We start from the raw sequence: 13425 nt of genomic DNA on the forward strand, positions 1-13425 counted from the left end.
GTATGTATATAAAAACTACCCACATATATAATATTTATGTATATATACATATTACATATGTGGGTAGTTTTTTTTATTTTGCTTGTAGGGGAAACAGCATTTGATTTTGTCTTTACTTTTGTCAATTATATGTCTGTAAAAACCCAATTAACAAATGTTAAAAACAAATCAATGCAAATTACTACGATAATAATATAGTATCAATAATAGTCGTTTATTGTTTTTAATTTTTTTTAAATAATAATAATTTTTAATCCATTCTCCAAAATTTTGAAGGGATTTATAACCGAAATAAATAAAAATTGGGATGTGAATCGTGGTTTTTTTGGGGGTTTTTTTAGTTTGCTGTCTGAAGAACGACAACATGGCGTCAGTTACAGTACGGCAGTCCTTAGGGGGCGGAGTCAAGTAGTTGATTAATGTCAGTGAACGCATCACAACATGAAGGCAACTGCACAAATGGGCAGTGGAAAACAATCATAACAATGAGTATTGTGTGGAGGGGGCGTGGCTTCTTCTCTTTGGCTGATTGATTGATTGATTGATTGATTGATGTTGAGTGCTTGTCGTTGCAGCTCTACGATAAGATCAACACCAAGTCGTCGCCGCAGATCAGAAACCCGTCCAGTGACGCGGTGCAGAGAGCCAAAGAGGTAAGAAAACATGTATGACATCTTGTGGTCACATTCAATGTTGAACTTTTCCACGGCATGGTACCTACTCTACTCGCCTTTTCCACGGCATGGTACCTACTCTACTCTCCTTTTCCACGGCATGGTACCTACTCTACTCGCCTTTTCCACGGCATGGTACCTACTCTACTCGCCTTTTCCACGGCATGGTACCTACTCGGCTCCACTCTACTCGCCTTTTCCACGGCAGCAAAACCAGGGAGTAGAAACAATCTCAGTTGCAAATACGCGGCTAGAAATGATGAAAATAAGCACACATGATTGCGGGCCTTCACATGCTCCACAGTCTCCACTTGGCTAAGTCTCTTCTTGGATAGAATTTGAGGACACACGCTAACGTTAGCTTACCCAGCTGCTGCCTCTTAGCTCCGAACGCGATAGTTACATGCTCCGCAGTCTCCACTTGGTACCGGCGCCCCATTTTCTTGCTGCCCACACTCTCTACTTGGATAAAATTTGTACACACATGCCAATACTACGTTATCCTTAGCTCTGGATGCTGCAGTGTTACACTCCCCAGTCTCCGCTTAGCTGCAAGGCCCCAGTTTCTCGCTGCCCTCAGTCTCATCCCTCATGAAATTCAAAGACACGTGCCAACATTAGCTTAACCTATAGTTGCAATTAGGGATGTCCGATAATATCGGGCTGCCGATATTACTGGCCGATAAATGCTTTAAAATGTAATATCGGAAATTATCGGTATCGGTTTCAAAATGATCGGTATCGGTTTCAAAAAGTAAAATGTATGACTTTTTAAAAGGCCGCTGTGTACACGGCCGTAGGGAGAAGTACAGAGCGCCAATAAACCTTAAAGGCACTGCCTTTGCGTGCAGGCCCAGTCACATAATATCTACAGCTTTTCACACACACAAGTGAATGTTATGCATACTTGGTCAACAGCCATACAGGTCACACTGAGGGTGACCGTATAAACAACTTTAACACTGTTACAAATATGCGCCACACTGTGAACCCACACCAAACAAGAATGACAAACATATTTCGGGAGAACATCCGCACCGTAACACAACATAAACACAACAGAACAAATACCCAGAATCCCTTGCAGCACTAACTCTTCCGGGACGCTACAATATACACCCCCCGTATACACTATACACTACCGTATAGTGTTCTGTGGTTACTTTTTGGTGGGCCAACGGTTTACGTTGTATTGCGCACCCTGACGGCAAGTGTGGGAGTGGGTTCTGAAGTATGAAGTAAAAGAGACGTAACTTGGTCACCTCGCCTGGTTATTGACTCCAACCCAGAATATTACACTGCCCGGCTGTGCTACTGGCTGCAAAGCATTGCACTTTCAAATACAACAATGAGTAGAGAGGAGTGTTATGTGTGTATATGTAAATAAATGGACACTGAAATTCAAGTATTTATTTTATTTATATGTATATACTGTGTATATATATATATATATATATATATATATATATATATATATATATATATATATATATATATATATATATATATATATATATATATATATATATATATATATATATATATATATATATATATATATATATATATATATATATATATATATATATATATAATATATAATATATATATATATATCATATTATATATATATATATATATATATATATGCAGAGGCAATTTAAATTTTTTTAATTTTTTTTTATAAACCTTTATTTATAAACTGCAACATGTACAAACAGCTGAGAAACAATAATCAAAATAAGTATGGTGCCAGTAAAGGATAGAAATGTAGTTTGTCTCTTTTATCCGATTATTAATCGATTAATTGAAGTAATAATCGACAGTTTAATCGATTATCAAATTAATCCTTAGTTGCAGCCCTAATAAATATATATATATATATATTTAAGAAATACTTGAATTTCAGTTAATTCTAGCTATAAATATACTCCTCCCCCCTTAACCCCACCCCAAAAAAAAAAAATCTCCCGAATTTGCAGGTCTGGCAGCGCTCCGGCATTCTTGCTGCCCTCAGTCTCCTCTTGGATAAAGAATACGTTAAAAAATGAAAAACAGAACTTGTTTTCCGTCATAGTTGGTGTTAGCAGGTCTGGTTCGGACTGATGCGTTCAGTGTAATCCAGTTGTTGGTGTTTTAAGGCGTTACTGTCCAGCTGGTACCATGCAGTGGAAAATGGCCGTCTTCCCTTCTTCTAAGTGCTCCGACTATTAATTGTCTTCTGTTGTTTTTCTGCTTACTAACTCGCCTGCACTCTTTAGAGCAGACCTGGGCAAATGAAGGCCCCGGGGCCCGTTAAGCTTTTCAATCTGGCCCGCCGGACATTCCCAAATATTTGTTTTTATATTTTTAAGATGGAAAGTGTAGCTGCCATTATGATGTGCAGTCATGTTTTCTAATGTATTAATCAAAATAACAGAGGAAATGACCAATGCCATAGATCAGTGGTCCCCAACCACCGGACCGATTGGTCCGGTGGTTGGGGACCACTGACTAATTTTTTTTAATTTTTTTTTAATGAAATCAAAATAAAAAACACAATTTATACATTATATATCAATATAGATGAATACAGTCTGCAGGGATACAGTCCGTAAGCACACATGATTGTATTAATTTATGTAAAAAAAAAATTAATTTTTTTTTTTTTTTTTTTTTTTTTTTTTTTTTTTTTAAATACATCCCCATGGGACAAATTTTCAAGCGTTGACCGGTCCGCAGCTACAAAAAGGTTGGGGACCACTGCCATAGATGGTAAAGAATGTGCGGCCGCAGTATTCATGGACTTAACAAAAGCATTTGACACAATTAATCATCATATTTTAATACGAAAATTAGAACGATATGGCATCAGAGTTTTGGTCTTGAACTGGGTAAGAAGCTATTTAACCAACAGGAAGCAATATGTGAAGATGGGTGAAAATATGTCAACACGGCTAGATATATCCTGTGGTGCAGTGGTCCCCAACCACCGGGCCACAGCCCGGTACCTGTCCGTAGACCAATTGGTACCGGGCCGCAGCCCCACAAGAAATTTAAAAAAAAATTATTTTTTTTTTAAATTAAATCAACATTAAAAAACACAATTTATACATTATATATCAATATAAATCAATACAGTCTGCAGGGATACAGTCCGTAAGCACACATGATTGTATTTCTTTATGACAAAAAAAAAGAAGTTTTTTTTTAATTTTCTTATTTTTTTTATCATTGTACTGATATGATCCACTTTAAGAGGTTGTTCAAATTAATGGTCCTTACAAAGTACAAAGAAGAAGAATTATGAGAAATACTTTCAACCTTATTGAAAATAAGATATTCTTCATCTCAGTATGTCAATAATGACTGAATTAATGAATTACATATTACACAACTGTTGTGTATACTAATTCACAGATGTTATTTTATTATAAAAAGGTCAGTAAATGATTCTATATATTTGTAAACGCTATGAAGTGGGAAAGGGGTAGGATTAAATAAGCTTTGCTTCTTCCTACTCCTTTTCGGACATGATGTAAAGTGAAATGACATGAAACTGGGTGATGTATTATGTGTTCATGTTCCAAATAAACTAAAGAAAGAAAGAATGACCGTAAGTCTTGAACTATACAAAGTATTTCAATGGTTGAAATCTGCGCTTTTGCATGATATACTAGTTACTATGGTCATCTAATTAGTTACTATGGTCATCTAATTAGTTACTATGGTCATCTAATTAGTTACTATGGTCATCTAATTAGTTACTTTGGTCATCTAAGTCAGTGGTCCCCAACATTTTTGTAGCTGCGGACCGGTCAACACTTGAAAATTTGTCCCACGGACCGGTGGGGATGGGGGGTGTATTTAAAAAAAATAAATAAAAAAAATGTTTATTTTTATTTTTATTTTTTTTACATAATTAAATACAATCATGTGTGCTTACGGACTGTATCCCTGCAGACTGTATTGATCTATATTGATATATAATGTATATATTGTGTTTTTTATGTTGATTTCATTAAAAAAAAAAAAAAAATTTTTAATTTCTTGTGCGGCCCGGTACCAATCGGGCCGCGGCCCGGTGGTTGGGGACCACTGATCTAAGTCACAGCAGGTCAGACGAGGCACCAAGCAGTGTGGGTGGGGAGTGTTTCCACAGAGTGTTTCCAGAGCCTGAAATGTGGGTGTCAGGGACAGACGTGGAAGGAGATTTTTACAAGAAAGTTCTAAAGCTTAGTGATATATCACATATATCAGATTGTAGGTGGGGTTTATTTTTACTCTTTGTGTTCATATTTCGCTGTGTTTGTTGCATTTGGCTTGATTGTAAAGTATGTTGATAGAGAGGGTGTGTGACGTTCATATGTTGTCAATATTCAGGGTTTTATCCTTCATAGTTAATATTGTAAATCCCACATTCTTTATTTTCATGTACATTCTGCGTGTCTCATTCAGTAAAAAAAATGTTTATTCTATTCCGTTTCTTAAGGCGGTCTGTCATAATGTTTTTAGCATTCAGACATTATTGTGAGGTTTTGTATTAGTGTTCCTAAAAATAGATATAGCGGCCCCCAGACACATTATTTCTCTAAATTTGGCCCCTGCGTCAAAATAATTGCCCAGGCCTGCTTTAGCGCCTGCAACGTGATGCTAACTATTGTCAAAGGGAAAGAAAGTCACTCCACACACAAAAAGCTGAAGTGACACAATCACGTGACGCCCTCTCCTCGCCAACTTTAGTGACCTCCCGACTTCTCCTCCTCGCCCGCCATCCCCGCGGTGACTCGCGCTCATTGTCAGGGCAGCTGCGCGGCAGGACCCGAGCGGCCTGTTGGCACAGCCTCCCTCATTAGCCGCTAACACACACTAAAGCGTGCACTCGCGGCGTGCTCACACAGGCCGCCATTATGGTCTGCTCTGACTGGCGTTGACTTCTAACGAGGGGGGCGGGGCAGAAAGGCACACAGCGGTTTGTGTTTTATTCAAAGAGCAATTATTAAGTCTTTTTTTGAAGAAGAAGGAGCGAGTTGCAATCCCAGAGTTCCTTTCACAGGAAGACCTGACCTGGTTTTTAGTTTTTATTTCATTCATTACGCAACAACTGTCTTCATGGGCAAGAGAATAACTTTACGGGTGCTTTTGTGGGCTTGAATTCAACATTTTTTACTTGGAGGGAGTTTTTCCCCTTGTCTCCTGCCTGTAAATACAAGCGTAAAAATAACTTACCGTATTTTTCGGACTATAAGTCGCAGTTTGTTTCATAGTTTGGCCGGGGGTGCGACTTATACTCAGGAGCGACTTATGTGTGAAATGATGAACACATTAGCGTAAAATATCAGATAATATTATTTATCTCATTCACGTAAGAGACTAGACGTATAAGATTTCATGGGATTTAGCGATTAGGAGTGACAGATTGTTTGGTAAACGTATAGCATGTTCTATATGTTATAGTTATTTGAATGACTCTTACCATAATATGTTACGTTAACATACCAGGCACCTTCTCAGTTGGTTATTTATGCCTCATATAACGTACACTTATTCAGCCTGTTGTTCACTATTCTTTATTTATTTGAAATTGCCTTTCAAATGTCTATTCTTGGTGTTGGCTTTTATCAAATACATTTCCCCCAAAAAATGCGACTTATACTCCAGTGCGACTTATATGTTTTTTTCCTTCTTTATTATGCATTTTCGGCCGGTGCGACTTATATTCTGGTGCGACTTATACTCCGAAAAATACGGTAGTTATTTATAATAATGTTTTGTGTCGCTGGAGTGAGTGCCGGCATCCTTTTCTGCAATATCATAAAAAACTTAAAAATTCATGGGAAAAAAATCATTAAAAATATAATGTTTGAAAATGCCATTAAAAATGGCGTTAACACTTTAGTATGGGGAACATATTCACCATTAATTAGTTGCTTATTAAAGTAACAAATACTTAATTTAGAGTTGTTTGGACACTAGGGGAACATATAAGGGTGAGGGTTACTAATAAGCAATAATTCTGAAGTTATTGAGGGAAGACTCTTAGTTATTGGCTTACTGGTTGTATAATAAGGCCATGCCGAATAAGGTATTAATAATGACTAATTAAGAGCCAATATGTTACTAATTTGCATGTTAATAAGCAACTAATTAATGGTGAATATGTGTTCCCCATACTAAAGTGTTACCAAAATGGCATTTGGTTTTTTTAAAGACGTTATATTATCAAAAGCCTTTTGATTTCATTAAATAATGGCAAACAGTAAATATGCTATAAAATGTAAGAACTATTGGGGATTAAAAATTAATATATTGGTTCAAGTTAAAACATGTAAATTACATTTCATGTTTTAATTAATCAATGGCTAATTTATAAAATATATATATATATATATATATATATATATATATATTTAAGTATTTGGATTTCATCTACAGTATGTAAAATATAATTATTTAACTTTGATCAATTTTTTCACATTTTAATTATTTAACATTTTAATGATGTATTTAATTGGCCTTTAATATGATTAATATGGTGATTTATCAATACAATTCATGATAATTTACAGTATGATAAATATTTTCAAATTTTAGTTCATATTTTCCCTACCAGATTTATTTGCTTATATATGCCAGGTAAATATCATTACTTATGGTTTTATTTCATAACTAACGGACAAGTTGTTTAATTATTTCAGAATTAGTCGATTTTCTTGCAAATAAATATAAAATAAATTGTAATGGTTATGTTTCATCACGGACAATTTGATTAATTGTTTCAGATTTTAATTCATTCGTATTTTAATTGTTTACTTGCTTGTTGATACAGCTTAAATATAGTTATTCATCAAAGTTAATAAGTACTGGACAATTTAATACATTATATCACATTTTAATTATTTGCTGTATATTTCATTTAGTTTGAACATTAATTTAAAAAATTTCTACAAACAGACAATTTATTTGTTTGAGATTTTAATGAATTCCTATTTTAATTGTCTATTTGCTTGCTAATATAGGTTAATTATAATTATGTATCCAAATTCATAAATAATGGACAATTTAATCTTTCACATTTTAATTATTTACATCTTTAATTTTATTTAATTGGCTTCATATTGATTGCATTTTTATTTGTCGGTTTTGCTTGTTTATGTGTAGCTTGTGTGTAACTATTCATCAAAATGAATAACAAATGGGCAATTTAGTACATTAATTCACATTTTAATTATTTACTTCATATTTTATTTAGTTATCTAATCGGCTTCATAAAGATTAAAAGTTGACATGTCAAAAATGGACCTTTTTTTTCTATTAACAGACAATTTATTAGTTTTAGGTTTTAATTTATTCTTATTTTAATAGTATTTTGCTTGTTCACATAGGTTATAAATAATTGTTAATCAAAATGTATAAATAATGGACTATTTAATACATTTTTTCCCATTGTAATTGTATACGTCTTTTATTTAGTTCATTTAATCAGTTTCAAATTGATTTAAATTTTAATAGTTAAAAAAAAAAAGTCCAAAATGTACCTTTTTTTCTCTTAACAGACAATTTAATTGTTTTAGGTTTTGATGTATTCTTATTTGAATAGAATATTTGCTTGTTCATATAGGTTATAAATAAATGTTAATAAAAATGTATAAATAATGGACTATTTAATAAATGTTTTCCCATTTTAATTATATATGTCTTATTTTATTTAGTTCATTTAATCAGTTTCAAATTGATTTAAATTTTAATTGTTAAAAAAAAGGCCAAAATGTGCCTTTTTTTTGTATTTATTTACATGTTTCAGATTTTAATTTATTCATATTTTAAATGTCTATTTGCTTGTTAACATCGTTTAAATATAAATTACTTATCAAAATGCATAAAAATTCATTATTTCACATTTTAATTATTTACTTCATATTTTATTTCCAATCCAATCCACTTTATTTATATAGCACATTTAAACAACAAAAATGTTTCCAAAGTGCTGCACAACAATATTAAAAACAATATTAAAAACAATATTCAAATATTATCCTTAGCTCCACCAATGACTGAATAAAAAAATAAATATAAAACCAATAAAGAAACAATATAAAAATAAATATTATTAAAAACGATTTTAAAGGGTAAAACCAATTAAAACAGTACATAGAAATCTAAATTTCGTTATTTCGTCGATATTTGGTTATCTAATCGACTTCATAATGATTAAAAGTTTACATGTACAAAATGTGCCTTTTTTTTCTATTAACAGACAATTTAATTGTTTTAGGTTTTAATTTATTCTTATTTTAATAGTATATTTGCTTGTTCATATAGGTTATAAATAATTGTTAATGAAAATGTATAAATAATGGACAATTGAATTTTTTTTTCCCATTTTAATTATATACATCTCATTTGATTTAGTTTATTTAATCCGTTTCAAATTGAAATTTTAATTGTAAAAAAAAAAAAAAAAGTCCAAAATGTGCCTTTTTTTTCAATGTATTTACTTGTTTTAGATTTGTATTCATTTATATTTTAATTGTCTATTTGCTTGTTAATATAGTTTAAATATAAATTACTTATCAAAATGCATAAAAATACATTATTTCACATTTTAATTTACTTCATATTTTATTTCCAATACAATCCAATCCACTTTATTTATATAGCACATTTAAACAACAAAATTGTTTCCAAAGTGCTGCACAACAATATTAAAAACAATATTAAAAACAATATTCAAATGTTATCCTTAGCTCCACCAATGACTGAATAAAAAAATAAATATAAAACCAATAAAGAAACAATATAAAAATAAATATTATTAAAAACGATTTTAAAGGGTAAAACCAATTAAAACAGTAAATAGAAATCAAAATTTCGTTATTTCGTCGATATTTGGTTATCTAATCGACTTCATAATGATTAAAAGTTTACATGTACAAAATGTGCCTTTTTTTTCTATTAACAGACAATTTAATTGTTTTAGGTTTTAATTTATTCTTATTTTAATTGTATATTTGCTTGTTCATATAGGTTATAAATAATTGTTAATCAAAATGTATAGATAATGGACAATTGAATATATTTTTTTCCCATTTTAATTATATACGTCTCATTTGATTTAGTTTATTTAATCAGTTTCAAATTGAAATTTTAATTGTAAAAAAAAAAAGTCCAAAATGTGCCTTTTTTTTCCAATTTATTTACTTGTTTCAGATTTGTATTCATTCATATTTTAATTGTCTATTTGCTTGTTAATATAGTTTAAATATAAATTACTTATCAAAATGCATAAAAATACATTATTTCACATTTTAATTATTTACTTCATATTTTATTTCCAATACAATCCAATCCACTTTATTTATATAGCACATTTAAACAACAAAATTGTTTCCAAAGTGCTGCACAACAATATTAAAAACAATATTAAAAACAATATTCAAATGTTATCCTTAGCTCCACCAATGACTGAATAAAAACAAAAAATAAATAAATATAAAACCAATATACAAATAAATATGATTAAAAACGATTTTAAAGGGTAAAACCAATTAAAAGAGTAAATAGAAATCAAAATTTCGTTGATATTTAGTTATCTAATCGGCTTCATAATGATTAAAAGTTTACATGTACAAAATGTACCTTTTTTTTCTATTAACAGACAATTTAATTGTTTTAGGTTTTAATTTATTCTTATTTTAATTGTATATTTGCTTGTTCATATAGGTTATAAATAATTGTTAATCAAAATGTATGAATAATGGACAATTGAATATATTTTTTTCCCATTTTAATTATATACGTCTCACTTGATTTAGTTTATTTAATCCGTTTCAAATTGAAATTTTAATTGTAAAAAAAAAAAAAAAAGGCCAAAATGTGCCTTTTTTTCCCAATGTATTTACTTGTTTCAGATTTGTATTCATTCATATTTTAATTGTCTATTTGCTTGTTAACATAGTTTAAATATACATTATTTCACATTATAATTATTTACTTAATACTTGATTTAGTTTAACTGGCTTCATATTGATTGAATTTTAGCAAGTAAAAATATCAAAATTGTACCTTTTATCTTCTTTTTTTGGTTTTACACACACACACACACACACACAAATGCAATATTCTTTCATCTAAGAAAATGTAAACTCACTGAAATGAGGTATGGAACTCTCAGTGCGACTTCAGAGTCACATTTCTCTGACAAATGTGGTCAAATTCTGAATGGACTTGTTGGAAGTTCCACAATAGACGTTGTCGTGTGTTATGAAGGATTTTTTTTTTTTTTTGAAAAAGCAGTTGGGGGTTCACAGTTTCCAAGCTTTTCTCTCGCTGAAGATGCTTTGAGCCAATAACCTTCCTGCCCTGCGCACTCTTTGATCAGCGATAAGGTGACGCCTGCACTAATTCTTCATGATCTGGGTGTTGTTGCTTCATACCACTAATCTCTCTGGACTAAACCCAGCTGCCCTCCTCACTAATCATCCATGTCATGGAAGAAGAACATCATCCTGTGTAACCCCCCGTCTCTTGTGTGTCTTCCTCCACTTCAAGACTCCGCCCTCCCACGGGGAAGAAAGTGAGGCTTTGACACTTCTGGACTATGTAAGAGCTCTCATCACACTGCATTCCGCCATGTCGCACCTCATTGAGGCTGCGGCGGTTTGACACCAAAAGTTGTATTGGATAGCCACGCCCCCCACCCCGCTGGCCGCCCTCACCTCTGCAACGCCACATTCAGCAGTCAGGCGCCACATAACTGGAGCTGGCCAGGAGGACAAGGGGAGGGTGCAGGGGGGCAGGGGTGGGGTTAGCAAAATTCCTTGACTTGTCGAGTGGTGTCCAAACTTGGCAGTGAGCGCGGTGGGCATTTTTGTGAGGGTCGGCGAGGTTGTCGGGTCGCAGCCGTTCCGCAGAGGAGAGGCTGGCGTAAACGGCGACCTCTTAAACGTTCCTCGTGTGTCCTCAGGTGCTGGAGGAGATCTCCTGCTACCCGGAGAACCACGAAGCGAAAGAACTCCGACGGATACTGACCCAGCCGCACTTCATGGTGAGTTTTTTTGACGTGCTTGCTCTAGGGCAGGGGCCACCAACCTTTTTGAAAGCAAGAGCTACTTCTTGGGTACTGATTAATGCGAAGGGCTACCAGTTTGATACACACTTCAATAAATTGCCAGAAATAGCCAATTTGCTCAATTTACCTTTAACTCTATGTTATTATTAATAATTAATGATATTTACACTTAATTGAACGGTTTAAAAGAGGAGAAAACACGAAAAAAATTACAATTACATTTTGAAACACAGTTTATCTTCAATTTCGACTCTTTAAAATTCAAAATTCAACCGAAAAAAAGAAGAGAAAAACTAGCTAATTCGAATCTTTTTGAAAAAATTAAAAAAATTATTTATGGAACATCATTAGTAATTTTTCCTGATTAAGATTAATTTTAGAATTTTGATGACATGTTTTAAATAGGTTAAAATCCAATCTGCACTTTGTTAGAATATATAACAGATTGGACCAAGCTATATTTCTAACAAAGACAAATCATTATTTCTTCTAGATTTTCCAGAATTCTTTTTTATAAAAGAAATTCAAAAGACTTTGAAATAAGATTTACATTTGATTCTACAGATTTTCTAGATTGAATTTTAATCATAATAAGTGTGAAGAAATATTTCACAAATATTCTTCGTCGAAAAAACAGAAGCTAAAATGAAGAATTAAATTAAAATGTATTTATTATTCTTTACAATAAAACCTTTTTTTTTACTTGAACATTGATTTAAATTGTCAGGAAAGAAGAGGAAGGAATTTAAAAGGTAAAAAGGTATATGTGTTTAAAAATCCTAAAATCAATTTTAAGGTTGTATTTTTTCTCTAAAATTGTCTTTCTGAAAGTTATAAGAAGCAAAGTAAAATAATTGATTAATTTATTTCAACAAGTGAAGACCAAGTCTTTAAAATATTTTCTTGGATTTTCAAATTCTATTTGAGTTTTGTCTCTCTTAGAATTAAAAATTGTCGAGCAAAGCGAGACCAGCTTGCTAGTAAATAAATACAATTTAAAAAATAGAGGCAGCTCACTGGTAAGTGCTGCTATTTGAGCTATTTTTAGAACAGGCCAGCGGGCTACTCATCTGGTCCTTACGGGCTACCTGGTGCCCACGGGCACCGAGTTGGTGACCCCTGGTTTAGGGGTTGTATTCACTTCATCAGCTATAATCATGACAATGCATTGTTGACATATGTACTGTCAATGAAGGAGACTTTTACTTTCACTATTTAAAAGTCAATACCGGTACCGGTCTGTGACGCATTTGCTCCTGGGCCGCAGAGAAACATTAAATCATGTGTAAAGGACTGCATTTTCTCCCACTTAACTAGAACACCAATAAGCTTGTTTATAGATGTACAACAAAACTCTTCATAGCAAGTTTTTTGATTGATTGATTGATTGATTGAGACTCTTATTAGTAGATTGCACAATGCAGTACATATTCCGTACAATTGACCACTAAATGGTAACACCCCAATAAGTTTTTCAACTTGTTTAAGTCTGGGTTCACTTAAAGACCTACTAAAATGAATTTTTTTTATTTAAACGGGAATAGCAGATCCATTCTATGTGTCATACTTGATCATTTCGCGATATTGCCATATTTTTGCTGAAAGGATTTAGTAGAGAACGACGACGATAAAGATCGCAACTTTTGGTATCTGATAAAAAAAGGCTTGCCCCTACCGGAAGTAGCGTGACGTAGCCAATTG

At 32.5% G+C, this 13425-nt stretch overlaps 1 protein-coding gene across 16 annotated transcripts in view; it reads left to right on the top strand.

Moving 5' to 3' along the window:
* The window catches only part of caska (calcium/calmodulin-dependent serine protein kinase a), a 277401-nt gene that overhangs the window by 229945 nt on the left and 34031 nt on the right, over positions 1–13425 (top strand). For 9 of the 16 annotated variants that reach the window (XM_062061677.1, XM_062061676.1, XM_062061680.1 and 6 more), the window contains exons 12-14: positions 576–653; positions 11205–11255; positions 11620–11700. In XM_062061677.1, the coding sequence (XP_061917661.1) occupies positions 576–653; positions 11205–11255; positions 11620–11700 (210 nt within the window). The remainder of the gene's footprint in view (positions 1–575; positions 654–11204; positions 11256–11619; positions 11701–13425) is intronic. The other 7 variants (XM_062061681.1, XM_062061687.1, XM_062061683.1 and 4 more) reach the window with 1 other exon arrangement.

Source organism: Entelurus aequoreus, linkage group LG10 (genome assembly GCF_033978785.1).
Source record: "Entelurus aequoreus isolate RoL-2023_Sb linkage group LG10, RoL_Eaeq_v1.1, whole genome shotgun sequence".
Taxonomy (NCBI): Eukaryota; Metazoa; Chordata; class Actinopteri; order Syngnathiformes; family Syngnathidae; genus Entelurus; species Entelurus aequoreus.